Source organism: Oncorhynchus gorbuscha, linkage group LG14 (genome assembly GCF_021184085.1).
Source record: "Oncorhynchus gorbuscha isolate QuinsamMale2020 ecotype Even-year linkage group LG14, OgorEven_v1.0, whole genome shotgun sequence".
Taxonomy (NCBI): domain Eukaryota; kingdom Metazoa; phylum Chordata; class Actinopteri; order Salmoniformes; family Salmonidae; genus Oncorhynchus; species Oncorhynchus gorbuscha.
This window is the reverse complement of record NC_060186.1, coordinates 25,399,977-25,427,887: the sequence shown is the minus strand read 5'-3', so window position 1 is coordinate 25,427,887 and position 27,911 is coordinate 25,399,977. Positions and strand designations below refer to the sequence as shown.

The following is a 27,911-nucleotide window of genomic DNA, read 5'->3' as shown; positions in this document are numbered from 1 at the left end:
TGTTTTATTATTTTTCCATCGACGACAAAGAGAGTTGTTTACATTTGTCACATTCACAGCACTTTCGTCAAAATAGGTCGTAGTATGACTTTACAAATGACATCATCTTAAATAGTTCCTTCCACAATGTTGGCCCTGAAGTCTGTCATTTGTCCCTTCTGGTGGCGTAAATGTTCATAATATTATCTACAGGCAATGTCTGTCATCCACAAGATAGAAAATTGAGTGTTTTTTTTATATTTTTGATTTAACTATGTTTGCTGTGTAATTGAAGTTCCTTTTGAGCCACCCTATGTCCCTAAAGTCTCCCAAATCCTCAGGATAAATGGAGACAAAGTCAATTCGAAAGAAAATGAAACGCAATACCAATACAGAAAACCTGCACATTATTGAATCAAAAGTGAGAACCGTACATAACATCAACAGTTCATTCTGAGAGAGATCAAAACTCACACATCAAATAGTTAGATGTTCTTAAGTGTGCACGTTGTTCACATATTTTATGCCTTTGGGCTGCGATATTAACAGTATTCACCATCTTCTGTAACCAAGCAATATTTCGCACAGTATCAACTTCAATGTAGAAACATCAGATACTGTGAGCCACTGTCTTTCAGTTCACAATATGTCAACTAAGGCATCAGTCGAATCCTGTCATGTTGTCCCCTGTATGGTTCATCCATTTTGACAACCTCACGTTCTGCCAGCAATTTTCACAACCTCACGTTCTGCCAGTAAAGAAGTCACTCTCACATCCAGCAACCGAGGAGTTTTGTGAAAGATCATTTAATTCAGGTCTCATGGCCGAGAGCAACATTCTAGAATTCAGGCCTCAGGTTGAACCATAAAGATAATTGTTGTCCTATCTCAATGAATAGTTTGTCAAAGAGATCTCAGAACTCAGGCCTTCATGCTCGACAGCAGAGAAGTTTGTGAAAGACATTTCGGAACTCTGCGTTGAAGGCAGTGTAGATGATGGGGTTGACAGCACTGTTGACGTAACCCAGCCACGTTACCACGGAGATCAGAGTGGGGCTGATTTCGCAGGACACGCACAGCACGTTGGTCACATGTACCACGAAGAAAGGCGTCCAACAGGCTAGGAACACACCTGGTATAGGTGAGAAGAGGGCGGAAGAGGAGGGGAGGAGGCGGAGGGGAGGGGAGGAGAAGAAGAGGGGGGAGGAAAAGGGGGAGGAAGAGGGAAAAGGTGAAGCAGTCAATATTTTCAATGAATCAATACATGGCAAGGGATACAAAACTACAGTATATTACCATAATGTGAGATGGTAAACATCAATGTGCTATGACATTGAGGAAAAGGTGTTCATGACAGACACTGCTTATAGAGGTTGTGTTTAATACAAGTGTGTTGGTATAACGTGAGATGGTAAATATTATGTGACGTCCCATTGAGGGAAAGCTGTCTATGACGGGCAGACTGTAGCTCACTGCATATAAAGTTACTGGATTTGTATTTTCTGTGTGCAGAACAGATGCATGTGGCATGAGAAGGTGTTTGCACAGATCATGTGAACCATGGTAGAAGATTGCAATCAAGTGGCTGTTTCCGAGGAGATAGCATCCTCCTCTTGTACTGCGAGCTGCATTACCATAATGTACGAGGCCTTACAGACACTTACATCACGCGTTAAATCTATATTTGGTCGCAAGCGAACGAGCTGGTAACACTTCATCACCTTTCCAGCAAACATGCCATGATAACGTTGTCACACTGAGTAAAGTTAGTCAGCTCTGCCTGTACACATGGCCTGTGCCAGTCATGGTGTGAGCGACTTGCTCCGAGTAGATGTGCGTAGATGTACGTAGACAACGGGTGTGTGTATGTCATATTTTCCACTCATTCAGCACGTGCCAACACTCACACCTGTTCACACACACACACATATGGTATGACACAGCTTAGATCCACAACACATAGACTACGGACTCTATTTCTCCCTGCTTTGTCTGTTCAGACACAGCGGGAGTTGGTTTGTCAGTGGATAGATGCGGTCCTGCATTAGTACAGTATACAAATAGGTCCAGCATTGTGGGAAGAGACTATACTGTGGAGGGTGGTATTATTCATTCCTCTATTTTTCACAACAACACTAGCATAGTGCTCAACACATCCTGCTAAATCTGTGGAGCAACAACACTAGCATAGTGCTCAACACATCCTGCTAAATCTGTGGAGCAACAACACTAGCAGTGCTCAACACATCCTGCTAAATCTGTGGAGCAACAACACTAGCATAGTGCTCAACACATCCTGCTAAATCTGTGGAGCAACAACACTAGCATAGTGCTCAACACATCCTGCTAAATCTGTGGAGCAACAACACTAGCAGTGCTCAACACATCCTGCTAAATCTGTGGAGCAACAACACTAGCATTGTGCTCAACACATCCTGCTAAATCTGTGGAGCAACAACACTAGCAGTGCTCAACACATCCTGCTAAATCTGTGGAACAACAACACCGTCTAACACCATCGTCTCCCCAGTGTCTTCAGAAAGTATTCACACCCCTTGACTTATTCCACAATTGTCGTGCTACAGCCACATTTTGTCGTGCTACAGCCACATTGTGTCGTGCTACAGCCACATTGTATCGTGCTACAGCCACATTGTGTCGTGCTACAGCCACATTTTGTCGTGCTACAGCCACATTGTGTCATGCTACAGCCACATTGTGTCGTGCTACAGCCACATTGTGTCGTGCTACAGCCACATTTTGTCGTGCTACAGCCATTCTAGGTAAGTTGTTTTGATACGGCGTCTCACCGGAAAGACTCAAGATAACTAACATACTGCTTTATGACCTCCCACTGTGGTGCATACTATGACATCTCCCCCTTTAACTTTAACACATTTGCCTTTTTAACACCTTCTACAAATGAGTGTAACCATAATGAAAGCAACCGCACTTCAGAATAGCAATACACAGAAACAATGTTACTGAAAAGGTTTTGAAAGAACAATAAAGCAACGCAACATTTCACATGTACCCCCCCCCTCTGTATATTGATCTGTAGTGTCTCTTTTTAATGTCTCTTGGTTTCCTATAGTTGTTCTTTACAGGTCCAGTCTGACAACTGGGTTACAAACCCTTCCAGACTTGGTAAGTAAAAGTCCTTGACAAGCAGTCTTTGTGGTGTCACTCGAGGTCAGTGAAACAGTCTCTTGCTGACCATTGTCTGGCAGTAGACTATTTTCTCTTCTTTCAGGAGAAGAAGGCGTTAAACCTTTAGTTGGGGTAGGCACTGTCTGGTGGTGGCGACAGTTGCGTCGTAGTGTTCCTCTTTTCTGCATCTCGACGACGTAAACCTGGGTGTGGTGCTTTCCCCTGTTACCCCTGCAGGTGTCGTCTACTCGTTTCGGTGAGCACTGTTTCTCCTGGCAGTAGCAACTGTAATGGTCTCGCCCCGGGATGGCTGGTTGTAGTAGAAGCCTTGTTACCTCTTTTCTGCTGCGTCCTTTAGCCTGTTGTGTTTTTGTTGGGCCACTTAGGTTGGAGGTTTCTCTCCAACGTTGGGAGTTTCATTCAGATTTCTCTACCCATGAGGAGCTCTGCTGGGCTTGCTCCCATTGTCGTGCATTGGGTTTGATCTGTGGCACATGAGACCAACCAGTGGGTCTTTCTGCTTCAGAATCCTCGTCGCGGTCTGCACTGCCCTTTCGGCGTGACCGTTACCCTGAGGGTTGTGCGCGCCGGAAGTAATGTGCTTAACCTCAAGATGCTTTGCCATTTCTCGGAACTCGGAACTAGGGAATTGGGGCCCCATTGTCACTAACGACCTCATCTGCAATCCCATACCTTGAAAAGGTTCCTTTCAGCTTCAGGGCGACCTGTGTACTGTGGTGATAGGCATGTGTAGTATCTGGAGTCATAGTCAGATATAATCAGATGGTTTTGTTTGTTATGCTCACATAGATCCAGAGCAATTATTTTCCATGGCCTGTCAGGGAACAGCGTTGAGATGAGTGGCTCACTTTGCTGTTCCTTTCGAAGCTCACAACGAGACATTTATCTTTAGCTCTGATGAGATACTGAGGCGTTGGCCCTATCTCTGCGTTTAGTCAGACCTTGATGTCTGTTGTGTATTCTATCAAGATTGCCTGCCCGCTGTGGCTGTAGTACTAGTATGCGATTCCCTCTTGTGACTTTTGCCTGGCGTGTACTCCCCCGTGGGTTAGAACCTCATGAGCTGCGGGAGTAGTCTCTGGCACCGTAAAGCCACATTATCCAAGTCTTTGCTGTTCATTGGTGGGACCAAGGGCTTGTGGTCACTGGCTTGAAAACCTCCAGGCCATATAGATATTTCTCGAATTGTCTCGAACGTCAGGAACTGGGGAAGTCGTTAGAAGTACTTTGAGGCTCTGGGACGCCGCCTGCTGTGCGTGATCCCACTCCCACGCCCAAAGCCATCAGACTGTTAAACAGCCATCACTAACACAGAGAGGCTGCTGCCTACATACAGATTTGAATCATTGGCCACTTTAATAAATGGATCACTAGTCATTTTAAATAATGCCACTTTAATAATGTTTATATATCTTACATTACTCATCTCATATGTATATACTGTATTTTATACCATCTATTGCATCTTGTGCCGCTCGGCCATTGCTCATCCATATATTTATATGTACATAGTTGTTGTGGAATTGTTAGATTACTTAGATATTACTGCACTGTCGGAACTAGAAGCACAAGCATTTCACTACACACGCATTAACATCTACTAGCCATGTGGATGTGACAAATAAAATTTGATTTGATTTGACCTCAGGAGCTCATGCAGTGGTTGACCCACTGTGGAAAGGTTGGGAATGTACTTCCCTAGTTATTTAACCATCCCAAGAACTATCTTCAGCTCCTGCAAGTTCTCTGGTGGGTAAAGTTGCCTGATGGCCTCCACTTCCTCTGAATCAGACCTGACTCCTAATGAGTCAATGAGGTGTCCCTGGAAGCGAGGCTTTGTTTGCCTGAGGACTCACATTTCTCTGTTCAACTTTAGTCCCGTTGACTCAATCTTCTGCAGGACTCTTTTTAGTCACTCGTTGTGCTCCTCAATAGTATTAGCATATACCAAAATGTCATCCATAAAAACGGGGGCTGTCTTAAGGCCTTGCAATGTCTCCATTTTGTTTTGGAAGATTTCTGGAAGGCTCGAGATCCCAAACGGCAGGCGGCAGAAACAGTACCTGTCAAAAGGTGTACTAAAGGTTGTCAACTTTCTGCTGTCACAGTGTAGGGGTGTTTGCCAAAAGCCACTTGCCGGATCCCTTTGTTGAGAATACTCTGTCTCAGCTCAGCTCTGCTGAGGTGGTAGGATGAACTGTTCCCTTTTCACTGCTTCAGTAAGCTTTTTCAAACCCACACATATTTTTCCCTTTTTCTTCAGGACAGGCACCATGGGTCCACACCAATCTGTTAGCTGCATCGCCTTCTCCACAATGTCATTTTCCTCCATTCTGCACAGCTCCTCTTTCACCTTCTGCATATTGGGATTCTGTGCGCTGTGTGCACTGCATATGGCTGTGTGTTCTCTTTCAGTCGTATTTTCATTGGCTGTGTTGAGCGAGCCACGTTCTCCATATGCGTCAAATGCGTCATTCGATGCGTTTCACCAGGCCAATCTCGGCTGCTGTTGACCGGCTGAGTTAGTTGTTCACACTCTGTCTGCAGTGTTTTCTCTGGAATGAGCATATCAAATGTCTCTTCATGCATTACACTAGGGAAAGGGGGGGGGGGTACCTAGTCAGTTGTACAACTGAATGAGTCTTCCACATTTAACCCAAACCCTCGGAATCAGAAAGGTGCGGTGGGCTGCCATAGTCAACATCCACCGCGCCCGGTGAACAGTGGGTTAACTGCCTTGCTCAGTGGCAGAATGACAGATCTGTACCTTGTCAGCTCGGGATTCAATCCAGCAACCTTTCGGTTACTGGCCCAATGCTCTGACAACTAGGCTACCTGCCGCCCCACTAGCATCTGCTCCAGTGTCAATTAAACATTTTACACTGTCATTGTTGCACCAATGACAAATTGCACTGCCCATCGGTCATCACTCCTATTGGCATTGCTAACGGATCTGAAAACAATAAATTCACCAACTGATTTTGTGTGACACATTCTTTCCCAACGCCTTGTTTACTGACACTTGTTGCATGTCCAGTTGAAAGCTGGACATCTTCCCTGCTCTTTATGTTACATTTTCCCACACCTGCGGCATTTTCCTTCTGCACTCTCCGTGTCCTTTGAATCTCTGTTCTCATTGCGCCGTTTTGCAATCTTCTTGTGCCCCCCCACCCGTGCAATCTCCTGCACATAGCACGCGGCTTCTCCCTGCTGGCTTACTTGCGTGCTAACCTTCTCTGACTGACGGACTGTAGTTGCTAACGTGAGATCTGCCATCAACTGCAGTGTAGGACACCGTCCTTTATCCAGTTTAGCCCACAACACCTTGGTTCTGAATATGCCGATCTCTATTCGCATCAACGTCACAATGCTCTGAGAGCTCGCTTTGTGCTCAGATGAATGTCTCTGCCTTTTTCCCCCAGGTCGCTGTACTCGTTGATAGAAACAGGCACGCTGGTGAATAACACTCCGTTTGGGAAAAGAGTTTTCAGAGGATGAGAAAGCAGACGTTGATGCAGAGGTGAGCGATTAGAAAATGTTCTCGGCCTCGCTGCCCATGACATGAGGGAACTGACCTGTACTTTTGATCTCCCTGATCCAACTTGGTCCACGTTTTTGAATCTCAAAAACGTGGACTTTAGCTTTGATAAACCGACGGAATGGATGGATTGGAAACAACGTTTTGTTTCCAATCCATCCATTCCGTCGGTTTATCAAAGCTAAAGTTTTGCGGTGGGACAAACTTCGCCATAGCCCACTATCTTAGTCGAACGTGAGCCTGTCCTCCTACCTCTGACACCATGTAATATAACGTGAATGTCTAGTCAGAGGAGTACTTTTTCAGGGAAGGAGTTTTAATTCCCGTCTCATGAGAATGCCTCAATATAGCCTTAAACACTGCTTTATGACATGAGAAGCTGGATATACTGTATACTCAGAGAAGAGGTGAAACCCTCCAGTACAGGCATTGATTACGGAAACAGCAACAATCACAAACAGCCATGCGCTTTAATCCTAGTTGATGTGTCAACAATCAGGAACCCCTCATTTCCATGTCCCCCCATGTTTATGTAATGAATACTATTTAAGCTCACCGCAACCCCCTGTTTTCTTGCAACAACGATGCTAAATTAGCTTTGTTGGTATGATTTGTGTAAACCTTGGAAGACACACACACACACACGTACACACACGTACACATACCTACCAACTACAACAGGAAGAACCTTCATGGCTTTGCGCTCCCTCCCACTCACTCTGCTACTCTTGCTGTTACGGCGCCCCCTCTTATTAGCCTTAGCGTGGGCCAGCCCATTCTCCTTCAGGCTCTTCCCCTGCCTAGCTGGCCTCTCCGTGGGGTCCGCGTCCGAAACGCTGTCCATCTGGGTAGTCATGGGGTCGCTCTCCGCCACGGCCACCCCCAAACCATCCTGCTGCTTGTCCTCCACCCCCAGGGTCGCTGTGGGCGAAGCCATCGATTCAGCCGACGGTGACATCGGGCTGAGAGCTGTGGGCATGAGGTACACCACCTTCTCCTTGGCACCCGCCCTGACCCCTGCGTTCTCCCTCTGCAGGGCGGAGCTGAGGTGCAGGGACAGGCTCCTTTTCCCTCCCCTCGTCAGCTGGGAGCGGCTTCTGCCTGAGCTCCAGCGTCTCAACCCCCGGAACATCCAGTAGTACAGGAAGAGCATGACAGGGCAAGGCACAAAGAAGGAGCACACGGAGGAGTAGACCACGAAGCTGTCGTTCTCCAGCTTGCACACGGTGGGGTCGCGGCCCGGCACCTGGTTGAGGCCGAAGATGACGGGACTGGCGACGCCCAGGGAGAGAACCCAGGTGGCCGTAATGAGGACCAGCTGCCGCAAGCTGAACTGGTTCCTGTTATACTTCAGTGGCACCACCACCGCTATGTACCTGCAGGGACACACACATCAGGGGATAAAATACATTTCAAATACATAGAGCACACCTGTTGTACTTCAGGGGCACTGCTGCCATCATGGCTATGTACCTGCTGGGACAAGGATCAAAGTAAATAACTTAGTCTACATTTACAATACATAAATACATCAATTTAACATGGAGGGACTTCAAACAGGCCAATACAGTAGGGAAATACTCAGAGGACATAGTGGCTGTTTTGGAAGCATTTGAAAAACCTGAAAGTTGTTCAAAGCTTTTCTGTGATCCTGCTTCAAAGTGAACTTAGATGTGGAGGCACTAGAATGCCACAGATAAAGTTACAATAGTATTCACCTTCATTCATAACTCCACTCAACTCCACCCTCCACAATCTGGCTCTACCCTACTTCTCCTGTCGAATAAATCCAAGGAATCTCAATCTATTGATTAGATACCACGTTGAATGAATTACATTGTGAAATCTAACAACACCACAATGCTATAGAACCTGTCAGTCTCACGAGCCGCACAACGCTAGGGATATAACATTTAACTAGCAGGAAGTGTGTGCTGTGTGCTTATCTTATATTTTACAGTTGGTTTGTTTTTGCTTTGCCTTAGAAACTATTGAAGCCCTTAGATGTTGTTTCGGGTAGAGTCCCCTGGGTGGTTGGCGTGAGTTTGCTTCTCGCTGTGTTGAGTAATTAGTGGGTCTTGATGATTGGGTCGATGAGGGGGTTCCAGAGCTATGGTTCCATTAGCCTCCTATAGACCACAGCCATCAGTTAGCATTCACTGTGTGATATCTGCTAATAGTCTAGCTACGCTCTTCTCACAGACTGGCAGAATGATTTGGGGGATTACTGTGAGTGACAGGGCTCGCCACAGAGCTCGCTACGGAGCTCGCTACAGACATTAGAAAGAGATATTGAACTTGCAAGTTGAAGATATTGTTTTTGGTGTTTTTAATGGCTCTCTGTGTTGCTTTCATAAGTGGGAATAAAGAATACACACAGGGTATTTCTTAAAGAAACTTTTTAAAGAAAAGCTTGTGTTATTAATCTTTTCCTTGTTCGACCAATAACTCAGAGATATTGTAGTAGTTCTTTGCAATTTTTTGTTGGAATTAAAGGCAGACTAAGTCAGTGACACAAATGTAACCATCCAAGCAGAAGATGCATCTCCTTCAAATGTTGATGTTTGGTTGTGCTGACAACCAACTACACAATTCAACATCACTAAATATCATTAAATTAGAAATCAACCAGAGCTTGAAACCCTAGCCCTATTATATTGTCTATTTTTTGTTGAATTCTGGGTTGAAATAAAACAATAGCTGTGGATGACTTTTCAAATCCTACAGCTTACAGGCCTAAATAACATCATTTATGATATATGAGTGATACGAGTATGGTCACATTTTATTTACTCTGCTAAACCTACCCTTTTCTAATGACTTCGATAGCAGCAGTGAATCTATTTTGTTTTTTTGTTTTCAGTGGAGATCTCTCAACAATCATTCTCACGATAGCACATTGGTAATAGTCAGTACCAAATATCAAAGTTATAGGGCTTGGTTAAAAACCCTGGATGGGACACCAAAGGGTTTTTATTTTTATTTATTTATTTTATTTTATTTCACCTTTATTTAACCAGGTAGGCTAGATGAGAACAAGTTCTCATTTACAACTGCGACCTGGCCAAGATAAAGCAAAGCCGTGCAACGCAAACAACAACAGATGGAATAAACAAACATACAATCAATAATACCATAGAAAAGTCTATATACAGTGTGTGCAAATTAGGTAGGATAAGGGAGGTAAGGCAATAAATGGGCCATAGAGGTGAAATAATTACAATATAGCAATTAAACACTGGAGTGATAGATGTGCAGAAGATGAATGTGCAAGTAGAGATACTGGGGTGCAACGGAGCAAAATAAATAACAGTATGGGGATGAGGTAGTTGGATGGGGTATTTACAGATGGGCTATGTACAGGTGCAGTGATCTGTGAGGTTCTCTGTGAGCTGCTTAACTTTATGAGTCTCCAGCTTCATTGATTTATTTTTGCAATTCGTTCCAGCCATTGGCAGCAGAGAACTGGAAGGAAAGGTGGCCAAAGGAGGAATTGGCTTTGGGGGTGACCAGTGAAATATACCTGCTGGAGCGCGTGCTACGGGTGGGTTCTGCTATGGTGACCAGTGAGCTAACTGTAACTGGGTAACTGTAGATAGATCAATTCTCCAGTAGGAGGTGCTGCCCAGCCTATTGTTTTTATTTTATTCGGACAGCAGATATAACACTGAAGATCTGACATTGTTTTAGAGGTACAAATTCAAGGTTTATGTACAAGATATCCCTATGTTGACAAGCTGGTTACCATGATGACGTAATCCTGTGGTAGAAATGTAGCCCTCAGAACAACAGTTAATTACTTTTTTCAAATCCAATGTATTTTCCACGTATATTCCACATCACAATATGTTGACAAATTACATTGAAACAACGTTGATTCAACCAGTTTGTGCCCTGTGGGTGGACATGGGTTGTTACTTGGTTTCAGAGTCCAGTGTACCGTAACTAGACAGGTCAGAGAGGGTATTGTGGTATTGAAAACTAGTGTGAACTGACAGCCATGTGTTACCACAGTGTCCAGGCGAAGTGAAAGGACAGAAGGACTCACCTGTCCACACTGATGGCACATAGGTTGAGGATGGAGGCGGTGCACAGCATGACGTCCATGGTCATCAGAGCATCACAGATGTATGTGCTCAGGGTCCAGGTACCACCCAGGAACTGGGAAACACAGCAACAACGACAACAACACCAACAACAGGTTGTCAGTCCTGTCGCCAATGGACTTTAAACCACGAAGAGACAGACAGGGCAGGTAAATTGGACAAAACTACAGTATGTGTTTCTTCAATATATACATATGTTTGAATTCTTTTAACCTTTATTTAACGAGGCAAGTCCGTTAAGAACAAATTATTGTTTTCAATGACGGCCTAGGAACGGTGGGTTAACTGCCTTGTTCAGGGGCAGAACGACAGATTTTTATCTTGTCAGCTCGGGGATTCAATCTAGCAACCTTTCGATGCCCAATGTTCTAACCACTAGGCTACCTGACGCCCAATTTAAGAGGTCATGGAGGGAAGGTCACTCGCACGCACACACACACACACACGCACGCACGCACGCACACATTCACACATGCTAACAAATCAAATCAAATCAAATGTATTTATATAGCCCTTCGTACATCAGCTGATATCTCAAAGTGCTGTACAGAAACCCAGCCTAAAACCCCAAACAGCAAGCAATGCAGGTGTAGAAGTACTAACACACTCTCCACTCCTCCCTCACCTCAGAGTAGACATAGAGGGGCAGCACCAGTACAGCCAGCAGTAGGTCGGCCACAGACAGGCTGATGATGAAGTAGTTGGTGGCAGTCTTCAGGGAGCGCTCAGTGAGCACGCTCAGACACACAAGTACGTTGCCCAGGATGATGATCAGGATGAGCGGCACACCCAGCACCAGGGCAAAGTAGTTGTAATCATACTCTTTCCTCTGGCCCAGGACCACCAGCCCCTTCTCAGTCAGACCCTCTGGCGTGGCATTGCTGCTGGGTGATGTCGTCACATTGACCATGTCGATGATGGAGGCCCCGGGCTGCACTGTCGCTCTGAAGTTAACATCTAGGGAGGAGGCGAGAGGAGAGTGTTTGCTGTGGTGTGTATGTGCCTTCAGTAAGTATTCACGCCCCTTGACTTTTGTACGTTTTGTTGTGTTACAAAGTGAGATTAAAATGGATTTAATTGTATTTCTTAGCATTGATCTATGCAAAATACTCTGTAATGTCAAATTGGAAGAAAAATGTGAACATTTATTAAACATTTGTGAAAAATAAAACACTAATATATCTTAATAAAATAAGTATTCAACCCCCTGAGTCAATACATGTTAGAATCATCATTGTCAGCGATTACAGCTGTGAGTCTTTTTGGGTAAGTCTCTAAGAGCTTTTCACACCTGAGTTGTACAATATTTTCCCATGATATATATATATATTTTATTCTTTAAGCTCTGTCAAGTTGGTTGTTGATCATTTCTAGACAGCCATTTTCAAGTCTTGCTATAGATTTTCAAGTCGAATTAAGTCAAAACTGTAACTAGGCCACTCAGGAACATTCAATGTCATCTTGGTTAGCAACTCCTGTGTAGATTTGGCCTTGTGATTCAGGTTATTGTCTTGCTGAAAGGTGAAATCCTCTTCAAGTGTCTGTTGGAAAGCAGACTGCTATATTACATGTATTTTTATCCCAAAAAACTCCCTAGTCCTTGCCAATGACAAGCATACCCATAACATGATGCAGCCCACCACCATGCACAAAATATTAAAACTCCTGTTGTGTTGGATTTACCCCAATATTTCTTAAGTGCATTTTTCCACACAGGACGCATGTTTTGGAATATTTGTTATTCTGTACGCCTTCCTTCTTTTCACTCTGTCATTTAGATTAGTGTTGTGGAGTAAGTACAGTGTTGATGACCATCCTCAGTTTTCTCACAACCATTAAACTCTGTAACTGTGCTTTAAATCACCATTGGCCTCATGGTGAAATCCTAGAGCCATTTCCTTCCAGGAAGGACACCGGTATCAAATCAAATCAAACTCAAATCAAATCAAATTGTATTTGTCACATGTGCCAAATACAAGAGTGAAATGCTTACTTACAAGCCTTTAACCAACAAAGCAGTTTTGTGAAAAATAAGTGTTAAAAAAGTATTAACTAAAATGAACTGAAGCCAATTTGTTTTTTATTAAAAAAAGAATAATCAAGGAGTAACAGTAAAATAACAGTAGTGAGGGTATATACAGGAGGTACCGGTACAGAGTCAATGTGCGGGGGCACAGGTTAGTCGAGGTAATTGAGGTAATATGTACATGTAGGTAGAGGTAAAGTGACTATGCATGGATAATATATAGAGAGTAGGAGCAGCATTAAAATGAGGGGGGGGGCAATGCAAATAGTCTGGGTAGCCATTTGATTAGCTGTTCAGGAGTCTTATGGCTTGGGGGTAGAAGCAGTTAAGAAGCCTTTTGGACCTAGACTTGGCGCTCCGGGACCGCTGGCCATGCGGTAGCAGAGAGAACAGACTATGACTAGGGTGGCTGGAGTCTTTGGCAATTTGTAGGGCCTTCCTCTGACACTGCCTGGTATATAGGTCCTGTATGGCAGGAAGCTTGATCCCAGTGATGTACTACCCACAGTAGTGCCTTGCGAACGGTCATAGGCCGAGCAGTTGCCATACCAGGTGGTGATGCAATTTCGTGAGGATCTGAGGACCCGTGCCAAATCTTTTCAGTCTCCTGAAGGCTTTGTCGTGCCCTCTTCACTAGTGTCTTGGTGTGTTTGGACCATGATAGTTTGGTGGTGATGTGGACACCGAGGAACTTGAAGCTCTCAACCTGCTCCACTACAGCCCCATCAATGAGAATGGGGGCGTGCTCGGTCCTCCTTTTCCTGTAGTCTACAATCATCTCCTTTGTCTTGATCATATTGAGGGAAAGGTTGTTGTCCTGACACCACACTGCCAGGTCTCTGATCTCCTCAGTATAGACTGTCTCATCATTGTCGGTGATCAGGCCAACCACTGTTGTGTCATCGGCAAACTTAATGATGGAGTAGGTGTTGTGTTTGGCCATGGGGTCATGGGTGAACAGGGAGTACAGGAGGGGACTGAGCACGCACCCCTGAGGGGCTCCCGTGTTTAGGATCAGCGTGGCAGATGTGTTGTTACCTACCCTTACCAACTGGGGCAGCCTGTCAGGAAGTCCAGGATTCAGTTACAGAGGGAGGTGTTTAGTCCCAGGGTCCTTAACTTAGTGATGAGCTTTGAGGGTACTATGGTGTTGAACACTGATCTGTATCTTTGTAGTGACTGGGTGTATTGGTACACCATCTAAAGTGTAATTAATAACTTCACAACTTCACCATGCTCAAAGGGATATTCAATGTCTGGTTATTTTTATTTTGTACCCATGTACCAATAGGTGCCCTTCTTTGCGAGGCACATGTTGTTGAATATGTGTTTGAAATTCCCTTGTCGACTGAGGAACCTTAGAGATAATTGTATGTTTGGGGTACAGAGAGGAGGTGGTCATTCAAAATCATGTTAAACACTATTGTTGCACACAGAGTCTATGCAACTTATTATGTGACTTGTTAAGCACATTTGTACTCCTGAACTTATTTAGGCTTGCCGTAATGAAGGGGTTAAATACTTGTTGACTCAGGACATGTCAGCTTTTCGCTTTTTATTCATTTGTAAACATTTCTTTAAAACATAATTCCACTTGGACATTATGGGGTGTTGTGTGTAGACCAGTGACACAAAATCTCAAAGTAATTTATTTTAAATTCAGGCTGTAACACAACAAAATGTGGAAAAAGTCAAAGGGTGGGAATAAGGCATCTGCATAGGTAGGAGAAAGTGACTAGGCAACAGAATAGATAATAGACAGTAGCAGCAGCATATGTGGTGAGTGTAAAAGTGTGTGTGAGTGTGAGTGTGAGTGTGAGTGTGAGTGTGAGTGTGAGTGTGCGTGTGCGTGTGTGTGTGTGTGTGTGTGTGTGTGTGTGTGTGTGTGTGTGTGTGTGTGTGTGTGTGTGTGTGTGTGTGTGTGTGTGTGTGTGTGTGTGTGTGTGTGTGTGTGTGTGTGCGCGTGCGCGCGTGTGTGGGCGTCAGTATGCATGTGTGCGTGTGTTATGTGTGCGTGGGGGTATGCAGTGTATGTGTGTGGTGGAGTGTCAGTGTAAGTATGTGTGTGTGTGTGTGTGTGTGTGGGTAGAGTCCAGTGTGTGTGCATAGAGTCAGTGCAAGAGAATTCGTGCAAAAAAGGGTATTTGCAGGTAGTCTGGGTAGTCATTTGATTAGCTATTTATCAGTCTTGCTTAGCAGTCTTGGGGGTAGAAACTGTTCAGGGCCCTGTTGGTTCCAGACTTGGTGCACTGGTATCACTTCCCGTGCGGTAGCAGAGGGATCAGTCTATGACTTGGGTGGCTGTAGTCTTTGACAGTTATTTGGGCCTTCCTCTGACACCCCCTGGTATAGAAGTCATGGATGGCAGAGAGCTCGGCCCTAGGGATGTACTGGGCCGTACTCACCACCCTCTGTAGCACCTTACGCTCGGGTGCCTTGCAGTTGCCGTACCAAGCGGTGATGCAGCCAGTCAAGATGCTCTCAATGGTGCAGCTGTGGAGCTTTTGAGGATCCAAATCTTTTCAGCCTATTGAAGGGGAAGAGGCCTTGTTGTGCCCTCTTCATAACTGTGTGGGTGTGTATGACCATGTTCATTCTTTAGTGCTCGCACCTCCATTTCCTCCTGTCTTGCTGACGTTAAGAGAGAGGTTGTTGTCCTGGCACCACACTGCCAGGTCTCTGACCTCCTCTTTAAAGGGTGCCTCATTGTCATCAGTCCTACCACCGTTTTGTCAACCGCAAACACGTGAGTGATCAGGGACTACAGGAGGGGACTAAGCACACACCCATGAGGGGCCCACGAGTTGATGGTCAGAGTGGCGGATATGTTGTTGCTTCCCCTCACCACCTGGGGGCTGCCCATCAGGAAGTCCTGAGCTTGGTGATGAGCTTGGAGGGGACTATATGGTTCAATGCTGTGCTGTAGTCAATGAACAAAATTCGTACATAGGTATTCCCTTTGTCCAGGTGGGTGAGGGCCGTGTGGAGTGCAATAGAGATTGCGTCATCTGTGGATCTGTTGGGGTGGAATGTGAATTGGAGTGGGTCCAGGGTGTCTGGGATCATGGTGTTGATGTGAGTCATGACCAGTCTTTGAAAGCGTTTCATGGCTATAGGTGGCTATAGGCAGGTTACCTTGGCATTCGTGGGCACGGGGACTATGATGGTGTGCTTGAAAGGGATAGGTTGCCAGACACTTGCCAGCGTCCTGGTATTCTGTCTGGTCCCACGGTCTTGCTGATGTTAACCTGTTTAATGGTCTTACTCCCATGTAATCTGTGATAGTGTGCAAGTCCTGCCAAATCTGTTCATACCTTGATGAAATGAGGTCGGGAGACGGGCAGAGCGTGATGTGTGTCCTGACCGCTGATTCTAGACCACGCGTGTTTAGCGTGTGTGTGTCAGCCAACTGCTTCCCCTCGCTGAGACCCGTGACATCCATGTTTTATAGAGATGACTCTTCAGTCATGCTCGTCTCCCTGAGTGACATCACAGATCACACCTGCCATGGAAGAGGTGGGGTGTAAAAAATTTAAAAAAGCACATTTTCTTTAACCTGATTGTGTTGCAACTCAGTAGCCCAGAGTGACCGGTATTTTTCAAGTGATGGTACAGTAGGCATCTGCAGTTTAGATGAAAACTCCACCCAAAAATGATCCTTTGGTATTTGCTTCATTGCTCCATTAGTCTACTGTTGATATATTCCCCAAATGCTTTTCAGTTCTAGGACAGATTTTAAAGTAAAGTTTATTACTATTCCCTTGGCCCCTCTTTCGTGTCATAGTTTTAACTCTAACTATAATTCAGATTTCATCGTGTGCAGCCTCCCTCCCTGTCTTATTGTTGTTTTGGTTTGTTGTTTTGCGTGTTGTTCTGAAACAACACATCTTGTTTTCCCACAGTTTCCCCACTGAGCGTGCTCCAGATCAGAGCAGTTTTTCCTGTGATATGGAACTGTCTTTTTCTCCTGCGGGCTACAGGCGAGGGTTGCCATGACACCCATGAGAGCTCGCACAATCTACAAAAAGACCCACTCGAACTGTCCCAGCTCATTTCACTTGTATAGATGAGGTATGAAAGCAGTGTTTGTTGTTTTTCCAATTTTGGAGAACTAGTTCGGCCTAGTTTTGATTTACCTTTGAGTTGTCAACTAATGTGACTCCAGTCCAGATGTATTCATTGGTGATTATATTGATGATGTTCCTATTTCAGGGATCCCTCCTGATAATAGCCACAGTTTGCCAAATAGAAGCATTTGTCCCAAGCAGAGTCGGATTGATCTTTTGAATTTTGATCCATGGTGGAAATTTGAATAGTGATCTGGAGGGTGTTCAAGCTCACTGCTGTGTTTAATATCTTGGTTAAATTCAAAAGAGCAATCTGGACAAAAACACACACACACACACACACACACACACACACACACATGCACACAAACACACACAAAGCATTTCTTAGGCCTGCTGTGTAGCAGGTAATTCATCTACGTGGTCGGAGGACTCTGCGTTCCGCCTTAAATGTCAAACCAAGCGGGAGCTTGCAGCTTTAGAATGAGAGCGGCGCAAAGGGAAAAAACAAGACAGGGGAATAAAGTGGGAGTTATTGAGGTCCATCAGATCAGATGGAATGGACTGATAAAGCAGGACGTGGACAGCCATCGCCACTCTTACAACAACACCTCAACCCCCGGGGCAAAACCACTCTGCGGTGCACAAACAACCCACTGGGCGAAAACTAGTTGAATCAACGTTGTTTCCACACCATTTCAACCCCCCCCCCCCCAAATGTTGAATCAATGTGGGAAACTGATTAGATTGCCAATAAGCCATCAATATCAGGGCATTTCATTTTTTTTGACCGAACTTTGAACCTAAATCCAACGACATGGTGATTTAAAAAAAATTGATTTCATGTTGAATTCACGTTAGATTGACAGCGCAACCAAATGTAAATAAAAACATTGAACTGACGTCTGAGCCCAGTCGGAAGACCATTAGTCAAAGCAACATTCCTCCCTCTCGCTCTGTCTGTCAGGCTGTCAGAGTTGGACATTGTTCGGCTCCAATTCCTGTTTAATTGGACGTGGGATTTCTCTAGAAGTGCCATTACGGCCCAACTGTGATGACCTACCTACCAAAGTCCCACTATCAAGGTGAGTGGTCTCAGGTGAATATTGTCGGGAGAGCTAGACTCACACGAAAACGCATTACAGTAGCGGCTACTGAGGAACCTATCGGTAGATTTTCACTTCTGCTGCCCTCAGTTAAACAGCAAATATTTTAGATAACCATGAAACTTCTTGTTGTGTTACTATAATTTGGGCAAGTGGAATCTCTGCATGCATACCCTGTCAAATAAAGTTGACACGTGAGCATTTTTTATATAGGCGAAGTATTGTTTTGTTGCAAGTTCCAAGTGTTTCCTTACAGATGCTGTGATTGTGACCGGAAAGGATGAACTACCGATGGTACATCGGAAGCGCAGATGTCTTTCCACTGTCATTGTGTATCTGTATTGCTGTAGGAACTTTCAGCTGTTGTTCAGAGATGTTGTTCAGTGATCATTTCTTTGTAAGAAAATACATCACACAGCCAACCACGGCTACTCCCACACACCTCTGGACACGCCAACATAAGCACCGACACACCTTCAACAGCCCCTGAACACGAGACCATTACAGTAATTATGGTCAATGAATCTAATCCATGGTGGATATTCTTCTTAAAAAGGAACAATAGAATTCTGTAATTATATACCTCCACTTTGCACTTTTACGTTACATGACAGCCACTGATAAGTGGTGCTCATAGGACTTAGGTTGATGTATTGATGCTGTCTCTGGCTTGTTAGCAATAATGGATGCTGGTGTGTTTCTGCCCAACCCAGCTCAGTTTTTCTCAATTGCTAAAACACTAAAAAACCACTGGCTGAACAAAGTTCTCAGTTGCCTGGACTCATTTGGCTAATTATGCCGTCTGTTGTCAATACCTCAAACCATTTCACATGGTAAAACACAATTTGAAGATCTCACTTAGATTTTTCAGCAAAACTCTAAACACATTCTCAAAACACATTCTGCGCTCTAATGCACATGTCATGCATACTGGTAAACACAAGTGGCAACAATCCAATACAAATATAGAAGACATGTCATTGAGTGAACACAACCACTCAAAATTGATTTAACCTGTTTCAAATGATGCGACACAACCAATATAATAAGTCAGTTCAAAGAGCAAACAGGTTGTTGAAGGTGGGAAGGAGAAAGTCTGAGAATGGATAGAAGAAACAATGTGAGAGGACGAGGACGAGTGCGTATGCGAGGTGGGCAACGAGGAGGAAGAGGAGGAGGGCAAGAAAGAGGAAGAGGAGGACAAAGAGGAAGACAAAGAGTGGAAATATCTGATGAAATTTTAGCAACAGTTATAGACCATGTTCTTGTCCATGGACTGACAATGAGAGAAGCAGGACTTAGAGTGCAACCCAATTTGAGCCGATTTTCTGTGTCCACCATAGTAAGGACATTCAGAGAAGAGAACAGGTACAGTATACTACTGTATTTTTGTAATTGCAAATTTACTGTACTACACTATATGCAGCTGTTTCAATAGACATTTGTAAAGTTAATCACTGTATGTATTGTACTGCATGAATATGTTTTGTAACTGCACAACTACTTTTTGTAGAATTGCAAGGCAGCCACATGCAGGTGGAAGAACAGCTATATTCACTCGGGAGCAAGAGGCCATTATAGTTGGCATGGTCCTTCAAGATAATGCAATACGACTCAGAGAAATCCAGGAACGAGTGATACAAGACAACACATACTTCCAGGGAATCGACAGTGTGAGCATTTCCACAATTGACCGTGTCCTCCATCATAACAGGATGCGAATGAAACAAGTATACAGAGTACCTTTTGAGTGCAACTCACCAAGGGTGAAAGAACTGCGAGCTCAGTATGTGCAACTAAATGTACATTCAGATACACTTACTGTAATCCAGATTGTCTACAGTACTACCACATACTATTTGAAGGACATACAATGTATGTGAATCAGAAGCCCAGCACTGTCTCTGTACGACTTACAAAATCCTACATACAGTATATTGTATTTCTACACAGGCAATATTTGACTTGGAATCCTTGGACAGACCCCATGAGTTCATCTTTGTCGATGAAGCAGGCTTCAATCTAACAAAGAGGAGAAGGAGAGGTTGTGATTGGACAGCGGGCCATTGTTGAAGTCTGGTCAACGAGGTGGAAATGTCACAATCTGTGCTGCTATCAGCAACCATGGTGTTCTACATCACCATGTTACACTCGGGCCATATAACACCCAGTACTTTCTAAGATTTATTGCCAATCTAAGAGGTATTTTATTTGAGCAGCAGGTTCAAGAGCAGCAGGGTCAAGAGCTAAATGAGAATCCCATTCCCACCTATGTGATAGTGTGGGACAATGTCAGTTTCCACCGAGCTGCTCAGGTAAAGGAATGGTTTAACATCAATGGGCATTTTATGAACTTGTACCTCCCTCCATACACGCCTTTCCTGAATCCGAGTGAGGAGTTTCTCTCCTCTTGGAGATGGAAAGTGTATGATAGACAACCCTACAACAGAGTCAATCTGCTGCAAGCCATGGATTTAGCCTGTGGTGATATACAGTAGGTGAGGAATCATGTCAGGGCTGGATACGGCACACAAGAGGCTTCTTCCCTCATTGCCTCAGGAGGGACAATATTGCTTGTGATGTCGACGAAGTGCTCTGGCCTGACCCAGCCCCAAAGACAAGAAGAAGCACATTGATCACATGTTTACTCCTTTTTGTCCCTTTTAGTATTGTATATTGTAGTACAGGGTATTGTAGGCTGTATACTGTACAATGAACAAATTGTATGGCCCTGAACATTGTGCTTTCCATTTATTAACAGTACTGACTGCTCAATAGATTTTGACTGGTTGCAGGTACATATCAACAAAGAACAAGAATAACAGTATCACAGAGACAAAGGACAAGTTTGTGAGATGCAGGGTACAGTACTGTAAAAATAGGGGTACAGGGAGGAGGAAGAACAAAAAACAAAATTGCAAAGAGCAAAGCAGAGTAGTAATTTCTGATCAATTTTGAGCATATGATAGAACATGTTTTCGTTCATCAAAAGATAATGACGGAAAAATATGATTTTTTTTTTTTATTCCCTGAGAATTGTAGGTTTTGAACAATGTGTTTTCTATTTTTTCGGTGTATTGTTTACTGACTGCTTGAGAGTGTATATCATTTTGATCACTTTGTTAATGATTTGAGAGCAGTGTTAGATTTTGAACACAGGTAGAACTGTTTCAAGGCGAATGTTTCATTTTGAGTCAGAGGTTATGTAAATAGTGCTTGAAGATGAGGTTTTGTGCTTAATGTTTTCAGGAAATTGTGTTTTGGCAATTGAGAAAAACTGTAAATCACCCGCCAGCTTTGCCCATAGCACAGAGAGAGGGAGTGAGCGGGGACAGAGAGAGAAAGAGAGGGAAGAGAGAGAGAGAGGGATGGACAGAGAGAGAAAGAGGGAGAGGAGGAAAACAGAGTGAAAGCGATGAAGAGAGATATAAGCGGGAAATCAAGCAGCCTTGACAACAAAACATAGATATACGCCTTATTTTGCTGAATGTCAATTTGTTTTCCAACCGAAGTCTAGCCTGAAACTAACTTTTTCTGAAAGCCAAAATTTGACAGCAGATGCTGCTTAATAGTGTTTTTAGCTGTTTCTGAGATATACTTGAACAGGAGACAGCCCGTGACATCCTTTTGTGTTGCTTAAATGCCTTTACAAATATATTTTTTTACAGTATTTCTGTTCACAGAGGCCATTAGCACTGGGCCAGAGAGCATGCTGGGACACATTAGAGACAAGAGTAGAAGATGGGGCAAGGAGCTGTCAGAATCAGAAAACAGAAACAGACATGCCGGGGTCAGATGTAAGTCTGTGAGTTGTTGTTGTGTGTGTTTGCTTGTCTGAGTAGTGTGTGTGGGTTAACAATATGTGTAGAAAGATAAGAATTGCAAGCCAAGATAGACAGAGAGAGAGAGAGAGAGAGAGAGAGAGAGAGAGAGAGAGAGAGAGAGAGAGAGAGAGAGAGAGTGTAATGGCATTTTAAGAGGTGTTGATAGTCTAAGTGGTCATTTCTTCAACCCATTTACATGAAGGAAATGACCGAAAGGACTGGTCCTGTGAGCCCTGCCTGCATGGGTGTGTGAGCTTACAGCGCCTAACACATCACAGACTGGCTGCATCTCGTCTTGTCTCAGTCCGTCACCCTCAACACTTGAACTGTCAATTAGCCAGGCGGGAACACAGGCAACAGCTAACATGGAGACGACATAATGTGTATTGGGAGAGGAGGATAGCATGATTGTCGGCTTGGGTGTTTGTATTGACTCCTGGGGCGAGGTGTTGTTCCACACGCTAAGTTTAGACTCGCGTAAAGCACAAGAACACGAAACCATTTAAAAGCATCTGTTTGTGACAATCGTTTTATGTTGCAGGTGTGTGTATGTGCAATGTGTTAGCTTCCTGTCACATCTATTAGCTCATATGCGGTTGGAATGGAGTGTGTATGACATGTGTTTGCCTATGTGTGTGTGCATCTGCATACCAATACAGTGCCCCCCCCAGCAGCATTGACCTGTATTTGCCCTCTATCTCGCTCTCTTGTCTGTCTGTCTCTCTTACTCTCTATCCTAATCACCGGTTGTAGTTTTTCCTTCCCCTCTCTCTCTCTCTCTCTCTCTCATTCTCTCACCCCCTCTCTCTGTGGTCTCTCTCTTAACCCTTTCTCTCCTCTCTCTCTCTCTCTCTCTCTCTCTCTCTCTCTCTCTCTCTCTCTCTCTCTCTCTCTCTCTCTCTCTCTCTCTCTCTCTCTCTCTCTCTCTCTTTCTCTCTGTGGTCATTTGTCCAACACCACTCTCAGCAGGCCTCGCCACCACTAGTGCTGCTGCTGCCATTTATCAAACACATCACCCTAGCCGTGCCAAATAACCCGCTAAAATCCCCCAAAATGTACATCGTCAGCCTACTGCGGTGTGATGTCTGCCGGTCAGTATTCGGCTGTCTTTTAATACTACTGTAGCAGCAACAACTGGACACTTGTGTCTCTCCAGTCGCCGCACACACACGACGAGCCGGTCGGTATCCTAGAAACGTCCTTTGTCATAAAGATGATGCTGATCCGGGGCCTCAGATTTAATTTACTTGGCTAATGAGCTGCCTGTCGTTTTGCATGAGGAGAGGACCCATTTGAATCATCACGGGTCTGTGAGAGATTTATTGAGAGGTGATTTCTCCGTGATATAGAAACGTCATTTCTCTGTCCACGCCAAGTGATGCGAGACCACAGATGTTGTAGAAAATGTCTGCAACAGGCGACAAATGCTCCAACAAAAAAAACCTAACAGCATAATGTGCTGCATGTCTCAGCCAGTCAGTCTGAAAACAGAACATGGTCTGTTTCAGTGGAGGCTGGTGAGGGGAGGACAGCTCATCGTTATGGCCGGAATGGAATGGTATCAAGCACATTGCATAGAAACAACGTGTTTGAAATGTGTTTAGTACTGTTCCGTTCATTTAAGTCCAACCATTACAATGAGTCACCAAACAAGCCACCACTGGTCACTGTTCACTGCTAGCCTACTGATCTGACAGGTCTTCTTGGAGAAAGGTATAAGTCCTATATATGAGTCCTATATATATATATATATATGTGCTAGTATATATATATATATATATATATATTTATATTTATGTATGTGTGTGTGTATGTTTATCTATCAACAGTTGTGAATGGAAGATTAAGTTTGTCAGGGGTATCTGACAGGACTTAAGTAGGGGATTCTGTAGCATGGAAGCGGATATATGGCCATGACTTCGTCTATCAATGCTTTTTTTAATGGGATGTTGGGGAATGTGTAGAGCGTGGCTTGATTGAATCTTGACTTGGAGGCTGCATACATACCAATGATGCCAGCAAGGGCATGTAGGTCAGCAGTGCACCTCCCATTGATTCTGAAATGATCGTGTTCATCGAAACAGTAGCAAATGAGACGGCAGGCGGACGTATTAGGATGCTCGGTCCCAAATGGCACCCTGTTCACCATAAGGTGCAGAACTGGTCAAAAGTAGAGCACTAAATAGGGAATAGCGTGCCATTTGGGACGCAACCATACTTTCTCTACTCTTCCCTCCATGAAGGTTTAAATTGGACAGGGTCGTGGCAGGTGATGGATGATTAAGATAGCTAGGCGAGCCAACTAAATATCACCGTCGTAGTAAGTACATTTTCCCTCAATAAAATAGTTATTGGCAAATGTGCTAGTAGAAAAGAAAAAGTGTCGTTTTTATACAACAGTCAAGATGTTGCTGCTGACCAGTGGCGGAAAAAGTGCCCACTTTTCATACTTGAGTAAAAGTAAAGATACCTTATTGGAAAATGACTCAAGTAAAACTGAAAATCACCCAGTAAAATACTACTTGAGTAAAAGTAAAGATACCTTATTGGAAAATGACTCAAGTAAAACTGAAAATCACCCAGTAAAATACTACTTGAGTAAAAGTAAAGATACCTTATTGGAAAATGACTCAAGTAAAACTGAAAATCACCCAGTAAAATACTACTTGAGTAAAAGTAAAGATACCTTATTGGAAAATGACTCAAGTAAAACTGAAAATCACCCAGTAAAATACTACTTGAGTAAAAGTAAAGATACCTTATTGGAAAATGACTCAAGTAAAACTGAAAATCACCCAGTAAAATACTACTTGAGTAAAAGTAAAGATACCTTATTGGAAAATGACTCAAGTAAAACTGAAAATCACCCAGTAAAATACTACTTGAGTAAAAGTAAAGATACCTTATTGGAAAATGACTCAAGTAAAACTGAAAATCACCCAGTAAAATACTACTTGAGTAAAAGTAAAGATACCTTATTGGAAAATGACTCAAGTAAAACTGAAAATCACCCAGTAAAATACTACTTGAGTAAAAGTAAAGATACCTTATTGGAAAATGACTCAAGTAAAACTGAAAATCACCCAGTAAAATACTACTTGAGTAAAAGTAAAGATACCTTATTGGAAAATGACTCAAGTAAAACTGAAAATCACCCAGTAAAATACTACTTGAGTAAAAGTAAAGATACCTTATTGGAAAATGACTCAAGTAAAACTGAAAATCACCCAGTAAAATACTACTTGAGTAAAAGTCGAAAAGTATTTTTGTTTTAAATATACTTAAGTATCAAAAGTTCAACTTAAATAATATAAACACATGGTTGTCAAAGGGAGGGTCTGGGAAATCTTTCCACGCATGAGACAGTTGTTAAAGAGAGCTGCACAGTGTGGTGCCTTGGGAACCTAGTAGAAGGTAAAGCTTGTCTAAAGAAGAAAGTTGTTTATCTTTTATTTTCTGCTCATTAAATGTTCTGACGTCGAGTTAGGCGTAGTTTATGTAACCTGGGTAGTCTTTTCCGTTAAAGCATTGCTGTTTTCCAGAGTGTGCTATCCGTCAGTTTCATTGACAGCTCTATATAGTCTACTGAGAGTCTGACAGATAAGAAATTAAATCTTACTTTGTGTTTATCAATATCACAAAAACGTTTGCTGAATTAGCCTCTTATATGTTTTCATTGCCCTTTAACTGTGTTTTTGCGAACCACCTGTCCTGTCCCATGTTATCGCTCCGTATCCATTGCACATGTGGCTCACCAGTTGTGGCTGACGCAAAGGTCTTTATCGTTGTGTTGGAGCCCATCCAGAGCTCATCAAACTGGGCTGGGTGGTGCTGGGTGTTGGCCTGGGTGGTAGGGGGTCCAAATTAAGCCCCTGGAGCTGCTGCGACCAACTGTGCCAACAGCTGCTTACTAGGAAGCATGGTGGCGTTGGGTTTAGAGAAGATAGAAACGGAGCCAGGACTGTATTAACAAGGGGTTATGATGCTGCGTATGCCCTACATGTGGCTGAGCTGTAGTGTGTAGCAGGAGACAGTAGGAGCACGCCATGGGAGCGTGTTCCAGTAGGCTAGAGTCTCTTGGTTTCTTAGAAATGGAAATACTGAAATATAGTTGGGACGCTGGTCTTTCTCACCCCTCACACTAATAGAGAACAAGTGTTCTATGAACTACATTTCTACGTGGAATAATTCTGTAATTGTCTGGGAAGTACTAAATGAGTAACTGCTGGTTTTTCGATGGCTTTAAGGCTCTGTGGTTATTTCCTTTTGTGCACCATGCCACCCTGGGGGGGGGGGGGGGTCTTATCTCACAGACAGAATCTGACACTACCCCCCCCCTCCCCTTGAGGCTCACACTGGTCAGAGGAGGCCAGCAGTGTGCTGTCTTATTGGTCGAAGGCAACACGTATGCACTCTCCACAGAGATGTTTAATGGTGCAAATAAGGGTGCAATATATTTTGATGTCAAACTCAGTGGTGATTAGAGATGCTACCCTTAAGATGATTAGATAGAGGACAACAACGTTCTGCACCCGTTCTCTCTGTCTTGATACTAATCATGCCTGATCTGTTTTGATTAAGAAATAATTAGAATCGTTCTCCTTAATAGGACAATCTTTGGGAAGAAAACATATTGTGCTGTACCAATCGTGTGCTTTTCCATTTTGAAAACTCAAATGACTTGTTTATTACTGTTGAACATTTGGGTATAACAACCATTGTATGTATTAATATGCAGAATCATATCACCATTTTCCAATAACCATTTTCACCATTTTCTGCAGATCTTTTTTTATTTAGACTTTTTTTTGTCATCACCTTTGTATCAATTACACGGTTTGTTTGTTTTTGGTATTAGAGGACTTGATGTTCAACAAGAGTAAAACAATCCCAAAACACAGAACAACAAATATAGCACAAAAGGCAAAAAAAAAACGTACTCACATCAACATCAAGCCTTTGACCCCATGAAGTCTATCAATCCTGTTATCCCTGTCACTCCGAGGTTCCCAGTCCAAACTGTCTCAGGCAGCCCTGATGTTGTCTGCTCCGCTGCTCTCCTTCTCTCAGCTCCACAAAACTGGCGGTCAACAGCTGTTTTCTCCCGCTCCGCACTCACACTCACTACTCACTACTCCATCTCCTCCCGCGTCGCAACTGTGCAGAGTTTTACTATTGCTGAGCCGTCTGTCAGAAACTTGTCCCCCTGCCTTCACATTTATGATATGACACAACAAGACTGAACCCACATCGTCTCCCTTTTCAAAGACTCAGCCACAGAGAGTGTGCTCAAACTCACAAACTCTCGCCTCTCACTCTCTAAATGTATCTCTGTCTCGCTCTCTCTCTCTCTCTCTTTCTTTCCCTCGCTCTCTCTATTTATCTCTCTCTATTTTCTCTCTCTCTCTTTTTTTCCTTCCTCACTTTTGTCCGTCTCTCTGTACATCTCTCTCTCTGGATGCTGAGGGACCATCACTTGCTTAATTACTCATGATCTGCCTGAGGCCTCTGTGATTGGTTAACAGTTAAAGGCTGCTGTGCACCCCTACCCGCTCCCTTCACTCTCACAGAACAGCTGCTGCCCTATCACTGGGTCTCGCTATGTTCTGACTCCACCCCTCTTTTACTGCCTCTGTACCTGAATCAGTGATTCAGGGCTTCTTGCCAGCTACAAAAATAGAACTCGTAGAATAGACATGGTTCTACACTCTATTTGGTTTTACATGGAACCCACCATAGAAAATGAACTGCGCGTATATCTCAACGAGTCTCACCAATATGACCGCTTAAATAGAAGTGGCTGTAAGGGTGAGCACTTTAAGCGTGAGTAACACTTGCCTGTCAGTGATCTGCCCAAAGGAGAGTAGTGAGTCTTGTACTCATCTCAATTGAAATCAGGATTATTCAATAGTGGAGGGCAAACCGGAGAGTTCTTGAAAACATACATACATATGCTCATTCATGTGTGTGTCAGGGTGTGTCAGGGGGTGTGTGTGTGTGTGTGTGTGTGTGTGTGTGTGTGTGTGTGTGTGTGTGTGTGTGTGTGTGTGTGTGTGTGTGTGTGTGTGTGTGTGTGTGTGTGTGTGTGTGTGTG

At 43.8% G+C, this 27,911-nt stretch overlaps 1 protein-coding gene across 3 annotated transcripts; it reads right to left on the bottom strand.

The window, feature by feature from the left end:
• Window positions 1-27,234, bottom strand: LOC123994706 (D(4) dopamine receptor-like). Of its 3 annotated transcripts, XM_046297627.1 has the most exons (6): window positions 26,762-27,234; window positions 16,135-16,322; window positions 11,420-11,751; window positions 10,737-10,849; window positions 7,354-8,064; window positions 1-1,111 (listed from the first exon to the last, which is right to left on the bottom strand). In XM_046297627.1, the coding sequence occupies exons 3-6, from the start codon at window positions 11,702-11,704 to the stop codon at window positions 901-903; spliced, it is 1,320 nt and encodes a 439-aa protein (XP_046153583.1). In that variant the 5' UTR covers window positions 11,705-11,751; window positions 16,135-16,322; window positions 26,762-27,234; the 3' UTR covers window positions 1-900. The 3 variants fall into 3 exon arrangements, with proteins under 3 accessions (XP_046153583.1, XP_046153582.1, XP_046153584.1); XM_046297626.1 differs by lacking the exon at window positions 16,135-16,322; XM_046297628.1 differs by lacking the exon at window positions 16,135-16,322 and having other exon boundaries at window positions 7,358-8,064.
• Between the last annotated feature and the right edge of the window lie 677 nt (window positions 27,235-27,911).